Genomic DNA, 25397 nt, shown 5'->3' with positions numbered 1-25397 from the left:
AGATGGCCACTCGTTTTTCTTTACTTAGCTGCTTTTTTCTTGCCATAATACAAATTCTAACAGTCTATTCAGTAGGACAGGACTATCAGCTGTGTATCCACCAGACTTCTGCACAACAATAATTTCAGTTGTTTCACACTTTTTTGGTAAGTATATAATTCCGCATGTGTTAATTTATAGTTTTGATGCCTTCAGAGTGAATGTACAATTTTTCTTAGTCATGAAAATACAGAAATATCTTTAAATGAGGAGGTGTGTCCAAACTTTTGGTCTGTACTGTGTGTGTATGTATATATATATATATATATATATATATATATATATAATGTATATGAAGGAGAGAATAGCAGGTACATGACTACTAAATAAAATTCTCAGCTTCTAACAAAGACTAATACTTAACAGTTTTAGGCAGTGGCACATGTTTCATATTTTATAAAATATCCCATAGTTATGTTAATTAGTTGATTTTGGATTTTCTTCTGTACTTTCGTTGACTTCTTTTCCATTCAGTCCAGTGCCTCTGTACAAGCCGAGTACTGGCTTGGCTATCTAGACTTTTCTAAACTACAACTCAGGGTGAGGCCGGGGTCACACTAGCATATGGCATCCGATGCGAGAGCATCGGATGCGATATGCTAACGACCCTCGGCACCTGCTCTGCTGCGAGTGGGAGACGAGTGTCATGCGTCTGTGCTCTGAGGCTGTCGCACAAAGCTGATCGGAGCACAGCTGCGGAGGAGGCGGAGAAGTGAATTTCTCCATCTCCTCCATTGCCGGGGTCAGCGTATATCGCACATCACTCAGATGATATCATACAGATTTGCGTTGTCTCACTCGCACCCATAGGCTTATATGGGTGCGAGTGAGCTGAGACTCGGCTGATGTGAGGTGCCTCATAGATGAATACTGGTCCGAATGCTATGCGTTTTTTACTGCATAGCACTTGTCCATATTCATCGCTCGCCATCTCAGGGTCATCACAGGCCCTCGGCTACCTTTCTGGACATCCAGTTTAGTAGCAGCAGAGTTGCTTGTTCCTTACCTGGTACCAGGTCCTGACAGCTGCAGTCTAGTTTCTCAGCCAAGTATCGGGATCAGGTTAGAAGCACACTGTCCCTATCCTTCCTTATCACACACACCCTGGTTCGGCCTTCTTGCTTCCCAATCTCTCACTTCTCTCTTCAACTCTCAATCTACAACTGAACTCTTCACAACACATAGGGGTCTATTCATAGACCAAAGTGTGTGAAAGAAGTTATGCGGCACTCACCAGAGTTGTCAACTCTGTCTCTCCCCGCATGCCTCTGTAACCTGCTGGTCACTTTTTATGTCCAGAAACCATGAAATCGAATAAAGGACTAGCACAATTTTCGCAATGGAGAGTGCCGCATAACATCTTTCACTTACTTTGAATACTGTTTACATTTATGCAGAGCACCTTGTACCATTCATTCAGCTGCTGAAGCTCTTCTATGGGGGATCTACTCTCCTTGCATGGGATTTGCAGTAGTGTGAACTGGTGCCACAGTCTACTCTTTTTTTTTGGACACTCTATTCATAGATCAAGCCTTTCCTCTCTTGCAGATTTTTCTTCATACCTAATATCATGTCTCAAGTGCCAACAATGAGCAGTAAATGGTGCCACAACCTAAGTCTCAGAGCCCCACATAGGAAATTAACACTACAACTACAGTATAATATATATATATATATATATATATATATATATATATATACTCTGTATATATACTGTATATATACAGTATTGTGGTACAGTGACCAATGTTACAGCCAGGGGGTGCTGTGTGTGCTGTGGTGCAGTGGCCAATGTTACAGCCAGGGGGTGCTGTGTGTGCGCTGCAGGATGCGCCTGGATGTATAACTGTGGCGATGAGACAAAGTCCAGCAGGATTGTAAATGGCCAGTGTGTGTGTCACAGATGAAGACACTCTGCGCTGTCAGTCTGAAGTTATGTTGTGTTCTGGGACCTGTAGTCCCACAAGTAATTGTGTAGTTCTAATGGGAGACTGGCAGGGCTAGTTGTGAGAGATGGGAGGGTCAAACTAGCCACACACACCCACACTTCCACCCAGGGAAATGGTTACAGGTATGTAATGTGACCAGGGTGTGAGTCACATGGTTCCTGTGTGTTCCTGTGTGTGGATCTGAATGGACCAAGTGCAAGGCCCTGGAAGCCTGTGTTGGAAGTCCTGGGGAATAGGATTCCTGAATAGCACATGGTTGGGTTTTGGCACTGAGTGGTCTGTGTGTTGGAGTCTCCTGGGAGTGGAGACGTTCTGGAAGCACCTGAGAGACCTGTGGACCTGGACGGTCAATGTTGGAGTCTCCTGGCAGTGGAGATGTCCTGGAAGCACTGAGAAGCCGTCGACCTGGACGTTCCATGTTGAGGACCTGGGACTGACGTGGAGTCAACCTGTGGAGCAGGAGCTCCTGAGAGGTAACCCCTGGTATGGGGAAAAGAACTGTGTGGGCTAACATAGGACAGTTGCTGAACTGTGCAGTCACCCGGTGACTGGAGAGATACAGGCTTGAATAATGAATGATTTGTAAAGCCATATATGATGAAATAAAGGACTATGTGAGGTCTGTGATACGTAACATGGCTTACAGTGGTTTATGCTGAGAGTATAATAAACCACATGGACTGTTTATCTGAAAAACCGTGCCTGTCTATGATTATTCTGCTACCAAGCGAGTGTCCCCCAAGACACATAGTGGGTGAAATGCTACAATTGGTGGAGAATGCAGGCAAACGGTCCCAGAAGCACATGTACAGTGCTGGCTGAGCCAGAGGAGTCGACGGTCTGACAACCGTGTGTTATGCTGATCGGGATCAGTGAGAAAAATGTGTTTAGGCTGTAAAGCCGAGTGTGTAACAGACAGGATTCTGTGCTATGCTGACCGGGGTCAGTGAGAGACTGTGTTTTTTTTCTCAAAACAACTTGCTGTGGATCGGCGGGTCCACGAAGTTGACAAGCATCTTGCTGTGGCTCGGCGGGATCACGAAGGTGACAAGCTTCTTGCTGTGGATCGGCGGGTCCACAAAGTCTGCGGTGCAGAGCCTTGTGAAGTGTAGCTGCAGTTGCAGCAAAGAGAAGAGAGAAAAAAAAAAGACATTGCTGGTCCAGAGCGTGCAGACTCGTAAAGGGCCAGTGCAAGTCCAGAGTCACATTGGTGTACTGTGCGAACTGGGGCCTGAAAGTACTGTGGGGAGTCCACGGGTGTGCCCCAGGGAAGGGGTGGTGTCCCTAATAGGGTTGTGTCCCAAAAAGGGAGCGGTAACCCAAACAGGTATAGTTGTAAAAAAGGGGCGGAGTCCCAAAAGGGAGTAGGTGCCCAAAGGGGGGTGGTGACCAAAAGGGGGCAGAGGACCAAAAGGGGGTGGAGCCTCCTGAAACTAAAGGGGTGGCACAAACGGACTGTTGCCAGAGACAATGGTACTATCTGTATCCAATTTGCCATGTGAACTACCCTCCTGGTAAGAAGCTGCGTGGGTGTGTTCTAGAGTTGAACGCAGATGTAGAGGATGTTTTTGGTCTGGTTGATTCAGGGAGCGTGGTGACCCTGGTAAGGGCTGTAGAAGATAAATTTGTAATGTCTGAAAGGAAGATTGAGGTCACATGCATCCATGGGGACACTAAGGTTTATTCAGTGGCCTTGGTGCAACTCAAGACGGTCAGGGGCCATATAAGTCTGGAGGCCGCCATAGTTCCAAACCTACCTTGTCCGGTGATAGTAGGCCGGGTCTGTAAGTTATTCTCAGTCTTGTGGGAGGAGCGCGTTCCTCTACAGCAGGAGGATGGAAGTCTCATTACTGTTGCAGGGGCATACATGACTGACAGTAATGTGGTAAATAAAACCTGTGAAGCTGACACCCGGTTAGAAAGGAACTTGGGGGTTCATTATACTGTGGGGTGTGATGCAGACTCCGGGGGTAACTGTGACATGTCATTGCCAGTAGCAACTGCTAGGACTGAGTACAATGGTGTGCTGACAGAAACACTGACACAGGGGAATGACAGGGCTCCACAGGGTGACGTCAGGATGGCGGGGGCAGCCATACCAGAAAATATGACCTGTGTAAGTGGTGACTGCTGGTTCCAGGATAACCAACCGGGTGGTGGTGACTCCCATTCAGATGAGGACGCCAGCGGGAAAGAGTGCAGTATAGCTGACTCAAGCACAAGTGGCAAGTCTTCCTCCCGTCGCCGGAGACGTAAAAGAGGAAAAGGGGCTGAACAAATTGCACCCTGTGAGAAGATTGATAAAGAGGAGGTCCAGGATCTTGCTAATGAGTTGTCTCGTGAGAAGCAAAAGGTAACAGATTTACAGGCCAAGTTAAGGCATATGAGACAAGCAGCTGAGCATAGGGTGGATAAGCTGGAGAAGGAAGTCTCTGAGCTCCGAGGTCACCTGTCAACGTGGCAAAGTGTGAATAAAGCCTTAAGGAAAGATGTGGATGTGCTCAGGGAAGCATTAAATGGTCTTCTGCAAGAGAAGGAGATGCTGGTCACAGACTCACAGTGGCGGTACCAGAGTGGTAACGAGGTGAAGCTGCCAGTGCCCATCCTGGCCAGGGTTCTGGAAGAGTGTAAAGCGGAGAAATAATTGGCATTAAAAACAGAACAAGACAGTCACCCAGTCGTGGCAGATGTCTTAATGGAAAGGTCTATGGAAGAACAGGAGCTGTCCCTGCATGAAGAGAGTTAGACCCCACACTTCAAGTGTGTGATAGATGTACCCGAAGATGTGCAAGATGCGTGTACCAATGAGGGTGTGCATGAGGATTTAGAAAAGCAGTGGAAGCATGTAGTGTGCACTGGGCACCAGAGACTAAACAGTTGGTGATACCGTCGACTATGGAAGTCAAAGTGAAGCGGGTGGCTATCCTGAAGGATATGCACCTGCAATGTCTCCGTACGAAACAGATGACCTTGTTGAGAAATAAGGAAGCCGCTCGATGTTTGGAGCATACCAGGAAAGCTCAAAGTCGGCTGGGCTTTGTGGAAGACATTGTTCAAGTACGATACGATACGATACGATACACTTTATTGATCCCGTGGGAAATTATGGTATCACAGCAGCACAACTTAAATCATAAATATCATAAAATGAATTACATAATTGACATGACAGTGGAGTTGACAGAAGAACATTATACATTAGAATAGAACATACACAACGAGTGAACTGAAATGTAGAGAAATAAAGTAGACATTCACCTTGATGATTTAACCCTAATGTTATTGTTATACAATCCCATAGCAGTTGGCACAAACGATTTCCTATAGTTGTCCTTCTTACACCTCAGAAGTATTAGCCGGTTACTGAAGGTGCTCTTCTGTCTCATGAATAGCTCATATAATGGATGTGCATTATTGTTCATGGTTGCCATACACTTTTTCAGAGTTCTTCTCTCCACTACCTCCTCAAAAGAGTCCAGATTGCAGCCAACAGCAGAACTTGCCTTCTTGGTAGTCTTATTCAGCTTATTAGCATCAGAGGCCCGCACACTACTACCCCAGCATATGATTGCAAAAAAGATGGCACTTGCCACTACAGACTGGTAGAACATTTCTAACATTTTGCTGCACACATTAAAAGACCTCAGTTTCCTTAGGAAATACAATCTGCTCATCCCCTTCTTGAAGACAAACTCTGAGTGGCATCTCCAGTCCAGTTTGCTATCCAAATGGACCCCCAAATATTTGTAACTCTCCACCTGCTCTACCTCCTGACCAGCAATAGTGATCGGTAAGCATTCCATCTTTATCCTGCTATAGTTGGCCACCAACTCCTTAGTTTTCTTAACATTTAGTTGTACATAGTTACTATTGCACCAATCCATGAAATTCGACACCACCCTTCTGTATTCCTCATCCCCCTGATCTCCCCTAATACATCCCACAACCACGGAGTCATCCGAAAATTTTTGAAGGTGGCAAAGATCAGATTTATACTGAAAGTCTGAAGCATACAGTGTGAAAAGAAAGGGCGCAAGCACCGTTCCCTGGGGGGCACCTACACTGCTCAATAATCTGCTTGACACAACTGCTCCCATCTGTACAAACTGTGGCCGATCGGATAGGTAGTCAGTTATCCAATTTCTCATCCCCTCCTCAACCTTCATATCAGTCATCTTTTTGTGTAGTAAAAGTGGCTGCAGGGAGTTAAATGCACTCGAGAAATCGAAGAACATCGCTCGCGCCATGGTTCCGTCAATCTCCAGAAATGAATGTACACTATGTAACAGAGAAAGAATAGCATCATCCACCCCCAATCTATGTCTGTAAGCAAACTGAAGGGGATCGATAAAAGCATTGACCCTTGGTCTTAAGTGAGCAAGCACTAATCTTTCCAAGGCCTTCATAGCGTGAGATGTTAAGGCTACAGGACGATAGTCATTTAGGGTTGCAGGAGAAGAAGTCTTGGGTACCGGCACCAGACAGGAAGTTTTCCATAACACAGGTACCCTCTGTGTTTGTAGACTTCCATTAAATAGGAGTGTAAAGTACCCAGAAGTCTGGTGGGGAAAGTCATTGGAAGATTTGGAAAAGTGATGCAGGACCTGGTGAATAGATGCGGTGTGGTAAGACTGAGGATTCCGGATGATGGTGAAGTCCAGGTAACTGGTGAAGATGAGATGGTTCCATTTGCTGTAATTGGCTGAGTAGAAAGCTTTAGGAACATTTGAGTGCTTCTTGAATACCGGGTGACGTATCTAAAGGAGATAGAGCAGCTAAGACTGGAACGTCTGAAGATTAATAAACAGCTGCAGAATATAAGATGGCGACCACTTCCAACCCAGGGTATGGAGATACGAAAAGGTACCCTAAAGAATAGAAGAGTTCAAAGTAGTGGCTCCTCTGTTAGCTCAAGGCTGAGTGACCCAGGTGGGAGACCTGGTAGCAGACGTAGTAGCGAAGGGTCAGACTCAGACCAGACAGTCAGCTCAACTGTAAGTGGGTTGACCAAAAAGGGTCTGCTGACACAGACGGATGGTGACTCAATGGTTGAAGCCCAAGGCTGACAAACTGACCGCTGGGGGCGGGGGAGGCCTATCAAAGGTGACGTGGGTTCCCGGTATCGGAACCCCGGGTTTATGTCATGTGTCCACCCCAATAGGGTTGAACAAAGGGGGAGGTATGTGGTGCAGTGACCAATGTTACAGCCAGGGGGTGCTGTGTGTGCTGTGGTGCAGTGGCCAATGTTACAGCCAGGGGGTGCTGTGTGTGCGCTGCAGGATGCGCCTGGATGTATAACTGTGGCGATGAGACAAAGTCCGGCAGGATTGTAAATGGCCAGTGTGTGTGTTGCAGAGGAAGACACTCTGCGCTGTCAGTCTGAAGTTATGTTGTGTTCTGGGACCTGTAGTCCCACAAGTAATTGTGTAGTTCTAATGGGAGACTGGCAGGGCTAGTTGTGAGAGATGGGAGGGTCAAAATAGCCACACACACCACACTCCCACCCAGGGGAATGGTTACAGGTATGTAATGTGACCAGGGTGTGAGTCACATGGTTCCTGTGTGTTCCTGTGAGTGGATCTGAATGGTCCAAGTTCAAGGCCCTGGAAGCCTGTGTTGGAAGTCCTGGGGAATAGGATTCCTGAATAGCACATGGTTGGGTTTTGGCACTGAGTGGTCTGTGTTTTGGAGTCTCCTGGGAGTGGAGACGTCCTGGAAGCACCTGAGAGACCTGTGGACCTGGACGGTCAGTGTTGGAGTCTCCTGGCAGTGGAGATGTCTTGGAAGCACTGAGAAGCCGTCAACCTGGACGGTCCGTGTTGAGGACCTGGGACTGACGTGGAGTCAACCTGTGGAGCAGGAGCTCCTGAGAGGTAACCCCTGGTATGGGGAAAAGAACTGTGTGGGCTAACATAGGACAGTTGCTGAACTGTGCAGTCACCCGGTGACTGGAGAGATACAGGCTTGAATAATGAATGATTTGTAAAGCCATATATGATGAAGTAAAGGACTATGTGAGGTCTGTGATACGTAACATGGCTTACAGTGGTTTATGCTGAGAGTATAATAAACCACATGGACTGTTTATCTGAAAAACCGTGCCTGTCTATGATTATTCTGCTACCAAGCGAGTGTCTCCCAAGACACGTAGTGGGTGAAACGCTACAATATATATAGTGAACCAACTATAAACATCTGCCAAGTCTCCTCCCAGCTGCAGAGCTGACCCTCTGTAACTCTCCCCAGCCCAGCTGCAGGGTTGTCCCTCTGTAACTATCCCCTGCCCAGCTGCAGGGCTTACCCTCTAACTCTCTCCCCTGCCCAGCTTATGGGATGACCCTCTGTAACTCTCCCCTGCCCAGCTACAGAACTTGACCCTCTGTAACTCTCCCCTGCCCAGCTACAGGACTTGACCCTCTGTAACTCTCCCCTGCCCAGCTACAGGACTGATACTCTGTATCTCTTCCCTGCCCAGTTACAGGGCTAACCTTCTAACTCCCCTGCCCAGCTGCAGGGCTGACCCTTTGTAACTGTCCCCTGCCCAGCTGCAGAAAGGAGAGGTTTTGGTCTACTGTGTGGAGCGAGACCACTCCGACTGGCCCCGGAGTATGTATAATGCATACGTACCCTCCGTTCCCGGGTCTGAAACCGGCGAATCACAGCAGCGTATAGTGCGTATGCTGGTCACACAGAGGTTTGGACCGGACAACCCCTTTAATTGCTGAGGTTCTGAAGGGCAAAGAAGATGCTAGGTGCTGCTAGATGGGTGTCTCCAGTAAAGTGGACATTCAGTGTATATTTTATACTTGGTGGAGATGACTGTATAATGTTGATCATACACATTAGATGTTTTTTTCTGTTTTTCTAACATCTTCCCCATCTGTCTGTGACTTTTACAATATTTCTTTCAGGGTAAAGATCTGACCTATATTAATACTACGGAGACATATGTGAGGGGCGATGAGTGGTGTAAAGAGAAGATTCCTACAGATAACCGCACAGGTGAGTAGTGACCACTAAATGCAGAGAAGTCACAGGCTTGTAGAATAATTATAGTATTGATTTTTTCACAGTATGTTTACATGGAACTGTTTATGTGTATTTTATGGTTAAAGATTTAGGGGATGATTCATTAAGAATAGCACTGTGGACATCAGTTTCAATCAATGTGTGAGGTGGGCTATGACAGACACCAATTCACCAGAATTGTTACTTAAGTCAGAGACAGCATAACTGTTGATGAATTTGGTGGCCACCACCAATTCCTCTCCGCCCTTCACTTTGGAGGAGCTGCTGGGACTGGCATGAAAATTCCAAAAATTGCAACATTTTTGCACAACTTCACACTTTGTAAAAAAAAATTCCCTTCTCTTCAAAGTTTTTTTTTTTTTTTCAGAAAACTGGTGTGTTAGGGCTAGTGGAACGCACCGAGTAAATAGAGATGTTTTTATTGATATTGGTGCGTTCGCAGCCCGGGGTCCACCGTGCAGGAGTACCTGCTGCTAGCAAACGGCGGCACTATATGGCGGGATGGACTAACTCAGTTAATTCACTGAGTAGCCGTGAAAGCAAAGCACTGTGCCCTGTTAGACTTCACAGAGGCACAGGCTAACTGCCTAAACAGAGAGCAGTCAGTGGTCACGCATGCATAGAAAACTCCTGGCCGGAGGTGCCAGCATTCTAGGGGCTTATTTCAGCCAGGTCCCTGAATACATACAAGCACAAACTCCTCGCCGGAGGTGCCAGCATTCTAGGGGTTTATTTCAGCCGGGTCCCTGAACACACTCTCACGTGACCACACTGGCGCAGAGCACATAACAAAGAACAATACTAGCGCATGGCCGTGCGGCCATGCGAGCCTTAAATAGTTGCAGCACGTACAGGACCTTCCTAGAAGGACCAATGAGAGGCTGCCACAGAGCGTGAGCACCTACAGGACCTTCCTGAAGGACCAATGGCCTTAGCTGCAGTATCTGATCATGTGACCCTCGATCTCCACTGAGAGATCTTACTCTGGGCATGCTCAGAACGAGAAGAGCAGGACTTAGTCCCAGAAGCGTCTGCTCGCCACTGCCCAGCACTGACTTCAATGGCAGAAGCAGGAAAGGCAGCAGTAACTCTTTGTACAGAGTCAGACTGAGCGAGACGCTGGGACCGACGTCTCCGCTGAGCAGGCACCACCGCGGCAGGAGAAGAATGGGAGACCACAGCGGAGATGACCCGAGATTCCCCTGTGCAGAGGCGGGAACTCGACCCCCAACATGCCCCCCCTCCTTGGGCCTCGCTATGTTCGAATACAGCAATGAGCTGCGGAGCCCGAATGTGCTCAGCATGCTCTCAGGACCGTAACCCTTCCAGTCCACCAAATAAATTTTTTTGCCACGAGCCACCTTGCACCCCAACATAGCGTTCACCTCGTAATCGTCCGTAGACGAACCCGATGTCCCGGCAGATGACTCAGAAAACCGGGCTTAAGGAGGGACACATGAAAGGTGTCGGTGATACCTAGGCGTGGAGGAAGGGCTGGACGGTAGACTACAGGATTAACCTGTTCGAGGACCTTGAAGGGACCCAAGTAGCGAGGAGCAAACTTAGTGGACTCAACACGCAGCCTGATGTTACGAGCGGAGAGCCACACTAAGTCGCCAGGAGCAAAGGTCGGGGCAGGGCGCCGATGTGCATCGGTGGAGGACCTCATTCTCTCCTTGGAGGCCCGGATGGCATCCTGACTGCGGTCCCAAATGTCTTGTGCCTCCACTGCCCAGTCTGCCACCCTGGAGTCAGCAGAGGACACGGGCATAGGCACAGGAACCCGCGGATGCTGGCCGTAATTAAGGAGGAAAGGAGTCTGACCGGTGGAGTCGGCTACAGCGTTGTTAAGGGCAAACTCTGCCCATGGTAACAAGGATACCCAGTCATCCTGCCTGGCAGAAACAAAATATCGTAAATAAGTGACCAGAGTCTGATTGGCTCTCTCAACCAACCCATTCGTCTCGGGATGATAAGCCGAGGAGAGATTTAACTCAATACTGAGTAGACGACAAAGCTCCCTCCAGAATCGAGACGCAAACTAGGGATCGCGGTCACTGACAATCTTGTCCGGCATACCGTGTAAGCGAAAGATATGCTTGATGAACAAGGCTGCCAGAGCCCGTGCAGAAGGTAGCCGTGGAAGAGGCACCAAATGAATCATTTTGGAAAAATGGTCGGTGATCACCCAGATAATGGTGCAACTACGAGACTTGGGTAAGCCCACCACAAAGTCCATCCCGACCATCTCCCAGGGCCTGTCCGCCATCGGCAGAGGGTAAAGCAACCCAGCTGGCCGTTGCTGAGGGGACTTGTTCTTGGCGCAAGAGACACACGCCCGAACATAGTCTGCGACATCACGAGCCATATGCGGCCATCAGTATGTCCTCACCAGTAACTCAGATGTCCTTTTGGAACCAAAATGTCCACCCACCCTGGACGAGTGTGCCCAAGAGAGAACCTCCGGTCGCAAACTGGATGGTACAAAAGTCTTGCCCGGAGGCACAGACTCTAGCGAAATTGGGGCCACAGTTCTCAGGCTCTCAGTGGGGACAATAAGCCGTGGCTCCTCTTCCTCCTCCACAGATGACACAAAGGAGCGAGAGAGAGCGTCGGCACGAATGTTCTTCTCCCCAGAAAGAAAATGGAGGGTGAAATGAAACCAGGAGAAGAACAAGGACCATCTGGCCTGGCGAGAATTTAACCGCTGGGCTGTCTGCAGGTACACCAAATTTTTATGATCTGTGAAGACTTGGAAGGGAAAACGAGCTCCTTCCAAGAGATGTCTCCACTCCGAGAACGCCAACTTCATGGCTAGCAACTCCCTGTCCCCGATGGAATAATTCCTCTCTGCTGGTGAGAAGGTCTTAGAAAAGAAGAAACAAGGATGCTTCCGACCTTGAGCATCCTTTTGGAAGAGGACTGCTCTAGCACCAACAGATGAGGCATCCACCTCCATGATAAATGGCTTATCTACATCGGGGCGATGTAGGATGGGAGCGCTAGCGAAGTGTGACTTTATGGAGTTAAAGGCCTTGGAGACCTCCTCCGACCACAATTTGGGATTTGCCCCCTTCTTGGTGAGGGCAACCAAGGGAGCTACCAAAGTTGAGAAGTGCGGAATAAACTGGCGATAATAATTAATGAACCCCATAAAGCGCTGCACCGCTTTAAGAGAATGGGGTTCCTGCCAGTCCATCACAGCCTGTAATTTGGCAGGATCCATAGCCAATCCCTGGGCGGAGATGATATAGCCTAGGAAAGGTAAGGACTCCTGCTCGAACATACACTTCTCCAACTTGGCATAGAGGGAGTTTGCTTGTAGGAGGTTGAAGACTTTGCAAACATCTCTCCGGTGGGAGTCAATATCTAGAGAGTAGATGAGAATATCATCCAGATAGACTATTACCGAGGTGGTGAGCATATCCGGGAAGATGTCGTTCACAAAGTCTTGGAAAACGGCTGGGGCATTACAGAGCCCGAAGGGCATCACCAGATATTCATAGTGCCCATCCCTGGTGTTAAAAGCCGTCTTCCATTCGTCCCCCTCACAGATGCGAATCAGGTTGTAAGCACCCCGCAGATCTAGTTTAGTAAACACCCTTGCTCCCCGAAGCCTATCGAAGAGCTCGGATATCAAGGGCAAAGGATACTTATTCTTAACGGTGATGGCGTTAAGACCCCTGTAGTCTATACATGGACGCAGTTCCCCATTCTTCTTCTGCACGAAGAAGAACCCAGCCCCAGCAGGTGACACTGACTTCCTGATGAACCCTCTTGCCAGATTCTCTTGAATGTGCTGAGACATTGCCTCCGTCCCCGGGAGAGATAACGGATAAACTCGACCCTGGGGAGGCTCAGCACCAGGCAAGAGATCAATAGGACAGTCATAGGGGCGATGGGGCGGAAGGGTCTCCGCCGCCTTTTTGGAGAACACGTCTGCATAAGACCAATATTGCTTGGGGAGAGAGGATAGATCTGCGGGTACTTCTGTAGTCGCAACCTGAACGCACTCCCTCTGACACCTACCCCCACAAGATTCACCCCATCCCAGAATTCTGCCTGAGGACCACTCGATATGAGGAGAGTGGTACCGTAGCCAAGGTATCCCCAACAGGACCTCATCAATTCCCTCAGGAATGACGAGCAGAGATATAATCTCCTGATGGGATGGCGACATAGAGTAAGAGGGATGGTCTGGTGTGTTATCTGTGAGGGCAGTGTCGACCCATTCACCACACGTACCGTTACTGGTTGAGCTAGCATAACCAGGGGTATTGCATGACGTTGGGCGAAGGCAGAAGACATAAAATTGCCCTCCGCCCCAGAATCCACGCAGAGCTCTACCGAGTGGGAGGATGAGCCAATAATAATTGTCCCCTTAAAGGACAATTGGAGGCAAACGTCGCCGTGTCTAGTGTACCTCCACCTACTACCACTAGATGCTGACGTTTCCTCGATTGCTGGGGACATCTGGTGGCAAGATGTCCTGACTGCTGGCAAACATGACAGACCTTGAGTGCACAAGCGGTCCGGGACTTAGATCCCGCTCGTGACACTTCCTTGGCCTCATGTGACTCAGGAACCAGGACCAGAGATTCCAGAGGTTTGGCGAAGGTGGGAGCCAGCCGAAACCTCTGCCTACACTGGGCTCGCTCTAAGCTCCGCTCGTTAAAACGGAGGTCAATTCGAGTAGAGACAGTTATTAACTCCTCCAGTGTGGCAGGAATCTCCCTAGTGGCCAGAGCGTCCTTAACGTGATCAGCCAGGCCCCTCCAAAATATGGGGATAAGGGCTTTACCACTCCAGCTCAGAAGCTAAAGTACGAAAGCGGACGGCAAAATGGCTGACCAAGGACTCACCCTGAGTTAATGCCAGCAGTTGGAGCGCCGTGTCATGAGTGACTTGAGGTCCTAAAAAGACCTGTTTCAGAGGGCTCAGGAACAGCGGAGCACTCTGCACCACATGATCGCCACGCTCCCACAGCGGCGTAGCCCATTCCAACACCCTGTCCGACAAGAGAGACAGAATAAATCCCACCTTAGCCCGCTCAGTGGGAAAACGTGCAGCCAGGAGCTCGAGGTGAATAGAGCACTGACTCACGAATCCTCTACAAGATTTGCGATCTCCAGAAATTTTTTCTGACAGCGGGAGGCAAAATAATGTTGGAACAGGGGTGGCAGTGGACAAGGTTGCTGCAGCCACGCTAGCAGCCTGTACAGCAACTACGGTAACATCCACAGTTGAGGTTGAGCTCTCGAGAGCCGCCAACCTACCCTCCAGCTGCTGGATATACCGCAAGGATTGCTGAATGTCCGCCATTTACTAGCCAGACCCAGGCGCTAGTATTCTGTTAGGGCTAGCGGCACGCACCGAGTAAATAGAGATGTTTTTATTGATATTGGTGCGTTCGCAGCCCGGGGTCCACCGTGCAGGAGTACCTGCTGCTAGCAAAAGGCGGCACTATATGGCGGTATGGCCTAACTCAGTTAATTCACCGGGTAGGTGCAGAGGACACTGCTGCAATTACGGTACTTCCATATTCAGCCAATATTTCTATTGGCTTGCGTCATATATAAGAATATGAAGGACTTGTTCTTCTTTCTTTTATCCACTGCTTAGTTACTTTTAAAGAAAACCTTACTTTTCCGCCAAAGCCATACCTTGTGTACATAAACAATCTGCTCCAATATGCTTTGATCTGTATTAGGGGGCTTGTACCTCTCAGAGAATGTATGAGATGGAATCGCTTAATAAAACTGTTTACAGACCCCTTTTATGAGTCTCCTCTGAACTTGTAACTGGAAACGATTCATGACAGACACAGGGAAACGTACCAAGAAGATGGCTAAGATAGAAAAGTGAAAATTTGAAAGGACCTAACCTGGTGGTGGCCTAACATAATCTATCAGTCCTCTTTTGTTGTCTATTGTCTTGGTCTGTCAATTAACTTGTCTTACAGTTTGCATAGAAATTCTATAAAATATATAATACTAGCTGAAGAGCTAGGCGTTGCCTGGGCATAGTAAATATCTGTGGTTAGTTATAGCACCTCACTTCTCTTATTTTCCCTTCACGCCTCTCATTTTCCCCCTCACATCTTTCATTTTCCCCCTCACATCTCTCATTTTCTCCCTCACACCTCTCATTTTTCCCCTCACTCCTCTCATTCCCCCCTAACACTTGTCATTTCGACCTCACATCTGTCATTTTCCGATCACTCCACTATTTTCCCTCACACCTTTTCATTTTCACCTCACACCCCTCATTTTCACCTCACACCTCTCATTTTTCCCTCAGTATATACAGTGCCTACAAGTAGTATTCAACCCCCTGCAGATTTAGCAGGTTTACACATTTGGAATTAACTTGGCATTGTGACATTTGGACTGTAGATCAGCCTGGAAGTGTGAAATGCACTGCAGCAAAAAAGAATGTTATTTATTTGTTTATTTTTTTTTTTTTTAAATTGGGAAAAGTTTTTTCAGAGGGTCATTTATTATTCAACCCCTCAACCCACCAGAATTCTGTTTGGTTCCCCTAAAGTATTAAGAAGTAGTTCAGACACAAAGAACAATGAGCTTCACATGTTTGGATTAATTATTTCTTTGTCCAGCCGTTTCTGACTATTTAAGACCCTCCCCAAACTTGGGAACAGCACTCAAACATGGTCAACATGGGAAAGACAAAGGAGCATTCCAAGGCCATCAGAGACAAGATCGTGGAGGGTCACAAGGCTGGCAAGGGGTACAAAACCCTTTCCAAGGAGTTGGGCCTACCTGTCTCCACTGTTGGGAGCATCATCCAGAAGTGGAAGGCTTATGGAACTACTGTTAGCCTTCCACGGCCTGGACAGCCTTTGAAAGTTTCCTCCCGTGCCGAGGCCAGGCTTGTCCGAAGAGTCAAGGCTAACCCAAGGACAACAAGGAAGGAGCTCCGGGAAGATCTCATGGCAGTGGGGACATTGGTTTCAGTCAATACCATAAGTAACGTACTCCACTGCAATGGTCTCCGTTCCAGACGAGCCTGTAAGGTACCTTTACTTTCAAAGCGTCATGTCAAGGCTCGTCTACAGTTTGCTCATGATCACTTGGAGGACTCTGAGACTGACTGGTTCAAGGTTCTCTGGTCTGATGAGACCAAGATCGAGATCTTTGGTGCCAACCACACACGTGACGTTTGGAGACTGGATGGCACTGCATACGACCCCAAGAATACCATCCCTACAGTCAAGCATGGTGGTGGCAGCATCATGCTGTGGGGCTGTTTCTCAGCCAAGGGGCCTGGCCATCTGGTCCGCATCCATGGGAAGATGGATAGCACGGCCTACCTGGAGATTTTGGCCAAGAACCTCCGCTCCTCCATCAAGGATCTTAAGATGGGTCGTCATTTCATCTTCCAACAAGACAACGACCCAAAGCACACAGCCAAGAAAACCAAGGCCTGGTTCAAGAGGCAAAAAATCAAGGTGTTGCAGTGGCCTAGTCAGTCTCCTGACCTTAACCCAATTGAAAACTTGTGGAAGGAGCTCAAGATTAAAGTCCACATGAGACACCCAAAGAACCTAGATAACTTGGAGAAGATCTGCATAGAGGAGTGGGCCAAGATAACTCCAGAGACCTGTGCCGGCCTGATCAGGTCTTATAAAAGACGATTATTAGCTGTAATTGCAAACAAAGGTTATTCCACAAAATATTAAACCTAGGGGTTGAATAATAATTGACCCACACTTTTATGTTTAAAATTTATAAAAATTTAACTGAGCAACAAAACTTTTTGGTTTGTAAGATTTATGCATCTGTTAATAAATCCTGCTCTTGTTTGAAGTTTGAAGGCTCTAACTTATTTGCACCTTATTAAACCTGCTAAATCTGCAGGGGGTTGAATACTACTTATGGGCACTGTACATGTTTGTCATCTCCCTTATATATAGTATACACCTGTATGTTATCTCCTGTATATAGTATGTACCTCTATGTCATCTCCCCTGTATATAGTATATACCTGCATGTCATCTCCCCTGTAAATAGTACATACCTGCTGTCATCTCCTCCTGTATATTGAATATACCTGTGTCATCTCCTGTATATAGTATATACCTGTATGTCATCTCTTCCTATATATAGTAATACCTGTATGTCATCACCCCTGTATATAGTATATACATGCTGTATGTCATCTCCTCCTGTATATTGTATATACCTATGTGTCATCTCCTCCTGTATATAATATATACCTGTATGTCATCTCTATTGTATATAGTATATACCTGTATGTCATCTCTTCTGTATATAGTATATACCTGTATGTCATCTCTATTGTATATAGTATATACCTGTATGTCATCTCCTCCTATATATACCTATGTGTCATCTCTTTTATATAGTATATACCTGTATGTCATCTCCTCCTGTATATAGTATATACCTGTATGTCATATCCTATATATAGTATATACCTGTATGTCATCTCCTCCTGTATATATAGGATATACCTGTAAGTGATCTCCTCCTGTATATACCGTAGTATATACCTGTGTCATCTGCTCCTGTATATACTATATACTGTGTGTCATCTCCCCTGTATATAGTATGTACCTATATGTCATCTCCTCCTGTATTAGACCTCGTTCACACATTATTTGGTCAGTATTTTTACCTCAGTATTTGTAAGCTAAATTGGCAGCCTGATAAATCCCCAGCCAGCAGGAAGCCCTCCTCCCGGCAGTATATATTAGCTCACACATACACATAATAGACAGGTCATGTGACTGACAGCTGCCGTATTTCCTATATGGTACATATGTTGCTCTTGTAGTTTGTCTGCTTATTAATCAGATTTTTATTTTTGAAGGATAATACCAGACTTGTGTGTGTTTTAGGGCGAGTTTCATGTGTCAAGTTGTGTGTGTTGAGTTGCGTGTGGCGACATGCATGTAGCGACTTTTGTGAGATGAGTTTTGTGTGGCGACATGCGTGTAGCAACATTTTGTGTGTCGAGTTGCATGTGACAGGTTAGTGTAGCAAGTAGTGTGCAGAAAATGTTGCGCATGGCGAGTTTTGCGCGTGGCGAGTTTTATGTGTGGTGCTTTTTGAGTATGTTTAAGTTTTGTGTGAGGCAACTTTTGCATGTGTTGCAACTTTTGTGCATGTGGCAATTTTTCCGCGTGTGCAAGTTTTGCGTGTGGCGAATTTTCCATGAGGTGAGTTTTGCACGTATGGCTAGTTTTGCATGTGGCGAATTTTGCGCGTGGCGAGTTTTGAGCAGTGACTTTTGTGTTTCGACTTTTTTGTGGCGAGGTTGGTGTATGTGTGGTGAAATGTGTGCTGAGGGTGGTATATGTGTTCAAGCACGTGGTAGTGTGTGGCGCATTTTGTGTGTGTTCATATCCCCGTGTGTGGTGAGTATCCCAGTCGGGGCCCCACCTTAGCAACTGTACGGTATATACTCTTTGTTGCCATCGCTCTCATTCTTTAAGTCCCCCTTGTTCACATCTGGCAGCTGTCAATTTGCCTCCAACACTTTTCCTTTCACTTTTTCCCCATTATGTAGATAGGGGCAAAATTTTTGGTGAATTGTAAAGCGCGGGGTTAAAATTTCGCCTAACAACATAGCCTATGACGCTCTCGGGGTCCAGACGTGTGACTGTGCAAAATTTTGTGGCTGTAGCTGCGAAGGTGCAGATGCCATTCCTGGACATACACACATACATACACACACACACATTCAGCTTTATATATTATACTAGCTGTACTACCCGGCTTCGCCCGGGTTAGTGACTGCTGTTAGCAAAATAGAATGTGTTAACAAAAATTTATTCTGCACACAAAAACCACAAAACAAATAGATAGAAATGCAATTATTAAAAGGCAAAAACTAAGCTAATAGAAGCATTTCTTAACATATATTAGCTTTGTTATACTGAGAATGTCTTTGTTGCCTATATTAACCAATCAGAGCTCAGATTAATTAACTGTAGCAAAATAGAAGCTGAGCTGTGATTGGTTGCTATTGGCAGCCTGATAAATCCCCAGCCAACAGGAAGCCCTCCCCCCTGGCAGTATATATTAGCTCACACATACACATAATAGACAGGTCATGTGACTGACAGCTGCCGTATTTCCTATATGGTACAATTGTTGCTCTTGTAGTTTGTCTGCTTATTAATTAGATTTTTATTTTTGAAGGATAATACCAGACTTCTGTGTGTTTTAGGGCGAGTTTCATGTGTCAAGTTGTGTGTGTTGAGTTGCGTGTGGCGACATGCAAGTAGCGACTTTTGTGAGATGTGTTTTGTGTGGTGACATGCGTGTAGCAACTTTTTGTGTGTCGAGTTGCATGTGACAGGTTAGTGTAGCAAGTTGTGTGCATGAGGTGAGTTTTCCATGAGGTGAGTTTTGCACGTGTGGCGGGTTTTGCGTGAGCCTAGTTTTGCATATGGCGAGTTTTGCGTGTGGCAAGTTTTCCATGAGGTGAGTTTTGCATGTAGCGAGTTTTGCGCGTGCCGAGTTTTGAGCGGCGACTTTTGTGTTTCGACTTTTATGTGGCGAGGTTGGTGTGTGTGTGGTGAAATGTGTGCTGAGGGTGGTATATGTGTTCAAGCACGTGGTAGTGTGTGGCGCATTTTGTGTGTGTGTTCATATCCCCGTGTGTGGTGAGTATCCCATGTCGGGGCCCCACCTTAGCAACTGTACGGTATATACTCTTTGGCGCCATCGCTCTCATTCTTTAAGTCCCCATTGTTCACATCTGGCAGCTGTCAATTTTTCCCTTCACTTTTTCCCCATTATGTAGATGGGGGCAAAAATTTTTGGTGAATTGGAATGCGCGGGGTTAAAATTTCACCTCACAACATAGCCTATGACGCTCTCGGGGTCCAGACGTGTGACTGTGCAAAATTTTGTGGCTGTAGCTGCGACGGTTCAGATGCCAATCCCGGACATACACACATACATACATACATACACACATACACACATTCAGCTTTATATATTAGATAAATCGTACCATAATTCAAATGCAATGTTGCTGAAAAATAATACAGTTGTTATTTTTGGCAGATGATTGTACCAGGAGTTCAGAGGGACATCTGATATTCTCAGATTTTTCAGCTGATAATTTTGGAAACACACCAGATACTTTTGAAGAACATGTCATTATATCAGATACACCTCAGGATCTTCTCAGAAAAAATCTGTCATCTGATTCTTTTCAGCAGGTCCTTTTTTCTGATTCATCAAGGACAAATATGCAAAGCAAAAATTACAGAAGGGCTGTTGACCATGAAATATCTGACATAGGGGAGCAAACATTTTTATGTTCAGAATGTGGAAAATGTTACAATGCTAAATCAAAGCTTGTAGCACATCAGAAAAGTCACACAGAGGAGAAGTCATTTTCATGTTCAGAATGTGGGAAATGTTTTACAGAGAAGGGAAATCTTGTTAGGCATCAGAGAAATCACACAGGGGATAAGCCATTTTCTTGTTCAGAATGTGGAAAATGTTTTACAGAGAAATCAAATCTTGTTAAACATAAGAGAATTCACACTGGGGAGAAACCTTTTTCATGTTCAGAGTGTGGGAAATGTTATTGTGCAAAATCTGATCTTGCTACACATCAGAGAATTCACACAGGGGAGAAGCCATTTTCTTGCTCAGAATGTGGGAAATGTTTTAACCAAAAATCAAATCTTGTTAAACATCAGAGAAGTCACACAGGGGAGAAGCCATTTTCATGTTCAGAATGTGGAAAATGTTTTACAGAAAAAAGAAATCTTGTTAAACATCAGAGAAATCACACTGGCGATAAGCCATTTTCTTGTTCAGAATGTGGGAAATGTTTTTCAGATAAATCAAATCTTGTTAAGCATCAGAGAATTCACACAGGGGAGAAACCCTTTTCATGTTCAGAGTGTGGGAATCGTTATTGTGCAAAATCTGATCTTGCTATACATCAGAAAATTCACACAGGGGAGAAGCCATTTTTTTGCTCAGAGTGTGGAAAATGTTTTAACCAAAAATCAAATCTAGTTAAACATCAAAGAATTCACACAGGGGAGAAGCCTTTTTCATGTTCAGAATGTGGTAAATGTTATTGTACAAAATTTTATCTTACTGCACATCAGAGAAGTCACACAGGTGAGAAGCCATTTTCTTGTTCCGAATGTGGAAAATGTTTTACAGAGAAATCAAATCTTGTTAGACATCAGAGAAATCACACAGGAGAGAAGCCATTTTATTGTTCAGAATGCGGGAAATGTTTTACAGATAAATCAAGTCTTGTTAAACATCAGATAAGTCACACAAGCAACAAGGCATTTTCATGCTCCGAATGTGGGAATTCTTTTAAACGAAAATCAGATTTAATTGTGCATCAGAAAATTCACATAGGGCAGAAGCCACATTCATGTTCAGAATGTGGGAAATGCTTTACAATGAAACACCACCTTGTTAAACATCAGAGAACTCACGCAGGGAAGAAGCCATTTTCATGTTCAGAATGTGGGAAATGTTTTACTGAGAAATCGAATCTGGTTACACATCAGAGAATTCACACAGGGGAGAAGCCATATTCATGTTCAGAATGTGGAAAATGTTACAGAACTAAAGCAAGGCTTGTTACACATCAGAGAATTCACAGAGGGGAGAAGCCATATTCATGTTCGGAATGTGGGAAATGCTTTGCAGAAAAATCACATATTGTTACACATCAGAAAATTCATACAGGGGAAAAACCATTTTCATGTTCAGAATGTAAAAAATGTTTTAAGTTGAAACCAGATCTTGTCAGACATCAGAGAACTCACACAGGGGAGAAGCCATTTTCATGTTCAGAGTGTGGGAAATGTTTTTGCGATAAATCAGATCTTTATAGACATCGTAGAACTCACACAGGGGAGAAGCCATTTTTGTGTTCAAATTGTGGGAAATGTTTTAAACGGAAAACAAATCTTGTTGCACATCTAAAAACTCACACAGGAAAGTAGCTATTTTGTTTTTTTAATTGTTTTATCGACAAAATGTTAAAGAAAAAAGTACAAGTTACAGTAAAATCTCCAAACTAAAGGGAAAACAATTTAGAGCAGTGAATTATTTTTAAAACCTGAACATAATTACTGTTGACTTGTTATTGAAAACTAATTAGCATCCATCTAATACATATATTAACTTATATATTGTTTTTATTATGTATACCCCTCCTTACATGTAAAGTGCCATGGAATAAATGGCGCTATAACAATAATAATATATCCCCTATCTCTCAAATCAATCTCTTCTTGAACCTCTACAATCCAGTTTCCGCTCTTTACATTCTGTTGAAACTGCTCTCACTAAAGTTTCTAATCATCTGCTAACAGCTAAATCTTACGGTTACTACTGTATGCCGATTCTCCTGGATCTCTCTGCAGCATTTGACACTGTGGATCATCAGCTCCTCCTCACTATGCTCTATCAGCAACATGGATACCGTCCTCTCCTGTTTCTCCTCCTACCTCTCTGACATCTCCTTCACTGTGTCTTTTGCTGGCTCCTCCTCCTCTCATGTTCCCCTTAATGTTGGGTTCTTCAAGGATCAATCCTAGGCCCCCTCCTCATCTCTTTGTATACTGCCCCTATTCGACAATCAGTAGATTTAGTTTCCAGTACCATGTCTATGCTGATGACACCAAATTATACACCTCTACTCCTGACATCACCCCTGATTTATTACTAAACACCAGTGATTCTTACCACTGTCTCTTACATCATGTTCTCCCTCTACCTGAAACTGAACCTGTCAAAAACTGAACTGTTTCCTTCCTCGACTAACCTACCTATGCACGACATTGCCATTTCCATGTGTGGTTCTACCATTACTCCCCAGCAACATGCCTGCTGTCTTGGGGGCATACTTGATTCAGATCTTTCATTCACCTCCCATGTCCGATCACTCGCCCGCTCTTGTCATCTACACTTCAAAAATATTTCTAGAATTCTAAATTTTCTAACTTTCGATTCTGCAAAAACTTACTGTAGCTCTTATTCATTCTCATCTGGACTATAGTAACTTTCTATTAATTGGTCTCCCTCTTACCAAACTCTCCCCTCTCTAATCTATCCTGAATGCAGCAGCCAGGATCATATTCCTCACCAACTGTTACACCGATGCCTCTTTCCTGTACCAGTCATTGCACTGGTTACCCATCCACTCCAGAGTTGAATATAAATTTATCCCTCTCACCCACAAAGCGGTCCACAGCTCAGCATCGCCTACATCTTCTCCCTTAACTCAGTCTACCACCCTTCCTGTGCCCTCCGTTCTGCTAATGGCCTAAGATTAACATCCTCAATAATCCGAACCTCCCACTCCCATCTCCAAGACTCCGCCAATTCTTTGGAATGCACTACCCAGGACAATTCAATTAATCCCCAATACCCACAGTTTTAAGTGTGCCCTAAAAATGCATTTCTTCAGACTGGCCTACCGCCTTAATATATTTATCTAACTATCTCTGTTATGCCCATATATAATTTTCTTCAAAACCCGGACCCTTGTATCATCTGTTCTCACTCCATTTATGAATTTAATAGCCCTCTGTATCTGTACACATACTGGTTGTTTACCGGTTCATGCAGCATTACATGAACACCCTATTTATTACATTGATGGCTGGACCATACAATAGAAGCAATTGTTACCATCCACCTTTCGTGTCTCACCTATTTCCTCATAGACTGTAAGCTTGCGAGCAGGGCCCTCATTCCCTTTGGTATCTGTTGATTTATGTGATTATTGTTATCATGTAATGTGTTTTATTGTCTGTACTAGTCCTCTCTAAAATGTAAAGTGCTGTGGAATATGTTGATGCTATAGAAATAAAATTATTATTATACATGAACAGTGTGTATAATATATTTTACATTTACATGACCACGGCTGCTCAAAAAGGTTGTCCAGTGACGCTTTTTTCCATCCAATTTCATATTCACAATGGAGAGCTGCTTCTATACATGATCAGGACGGTTGCTAAGGTCATCATATCATCCAATACCTGCTTTTTTCATCATCCAATTGATAGGGTGACCTGATAATTTGATGTGACCAGGGGCACTCATAGAAATTATGGGATCCCAAATCAAAATTCTGAATTAGAAACTCCTCACTCCCAAACAACTATTTAGTGGGTTCATGAAGAATATAATTCACAAGGAAGAAATGTATTTTGCAAACAAAATAAGGGATGTCCTTTTGTGTTCCACCAACTAAAAAATACCTTTCATTTTGTGTTCATGGTATGACACCCCCAGGATGGCCTGCCACATAGTTTGATCCTCCCACAATGTTTTCCTATACAATATTAAGCCCCTTCAGTCTTACATCATATGATTTCCTTCCATCATGACCCTCATATGCCCCTAATAAGTTATGAGGCTGCCACAGTGGCCACTATCTTCTACCTACTACAATATGATGTCCTCACTGTGTTCCCCAATTTGATATGAATCCACTACTCAGCTCTCCAATAAAGCATAATTGGCTCTCTGTACCTCCCAATACAGTTTGAGGCAACCACCGTGCTCCCCAATACAATTTGGTGTTCCTCTTCCCCTTGAAGAAAAATGCACAGACACAATAAAATTGTGCTGCACCATTATGTAGTGTGTGTGGACTTAGGCTCCAAGCAGAAGGAACGATGATCGCACCAGCCACACCAGAACTGAGACACACTGGCTAAATGGTGGGGCAATAATCTGATTGTTACATGTTCCAGCATTATATGCAACTGTATATATAGCTGGAGGATGCAAATACCATTGGAATTGAGACACCAGGGTTAGTCGTTCAGCACAGGGTCCCCATTCCAACCCGTGGCTCACAGGCACCTTATAGGCCACATGGTCTGCCAATATTGACATTACATTACTGTATGAGACAAGTTAAGAAACAAAGAGTTGTCCTGATCATTTACAGTAGAGTCTCACATCGCCTGATATCAGATCATGTGGATCAAAGAGGAGTAGAATAAACCATTTTCATACTTTTTACACTTAGGTGCTACATATATGCTTGCAAAACTTTGTGTTTTTAACTATATTCATTTATTGCTTAAAGGGAACCTGTCAGGTATAGCAGCTACACTCCCCTACAGTGAGTGATGTGAGCACTGGCTCTTCCGGGGCTCACAGTACATTGTTCTGTCACAAGATCCTTGTAGCCAGTCAGTGGCTGCTTCGCTCTTCCCTCCTTCATATGTAGCTGACATCTGGATGGAGTGAGACAGCAGCCCCAGCTCTGACTTCTTTTGGATATCTGTTTTATCCAAAAGAGGAGAGAGTAAAGGGGACGCTGTTTTGACTGCTAGTATCGCGTTGCAACTATGTCATGTGAGCCCGAGAG

At 45.3% G+C, this 25397-nt stretch overlaps 1 protein-coding gene across 1 annotated transcript in view; it reads left to right on the top strand.

The window, feature by feature from the left end:
• The window catches only part of LOC143768150 (uncharacterized), a 94149-nt gene that overhangs the window by 24156 nt on the left and 44596 nt on the right, over positions 1–25397 (top strand). The window contains exons 6-7 of the mRNA XM_077256837.1: positions 8900–8990; positions 20078–22001. Coding sequence (XP_077112952.1) covers positions 8900–8990; positions 20078–22001 — 2015 coding nt within the window. The remainder of the gene's footprint in view (positions 1–8899; positions 8991–20077; positions 22002–25397) is intronic.

Source organism: Ranitomeya variabilis, chromosome 4 (genome assembly GCF_051348905.1).
Source record: "Ranitomeya variabilis isolate aRanVar5 chromosome 4, aRanVar5.hap1, whole genome shotgun sequence".
Lineage (NCBI taxonomy): Eukaryota > Metazoa > Chordata > Amphibia > Anura > Dendrobatidae > Ranitomeya > Ranitomeya variabilis.
Note: the sequence above shows the minus strand (reverse complement) of the source record. Positions and strands in the feature narration are given on the sequence as shown.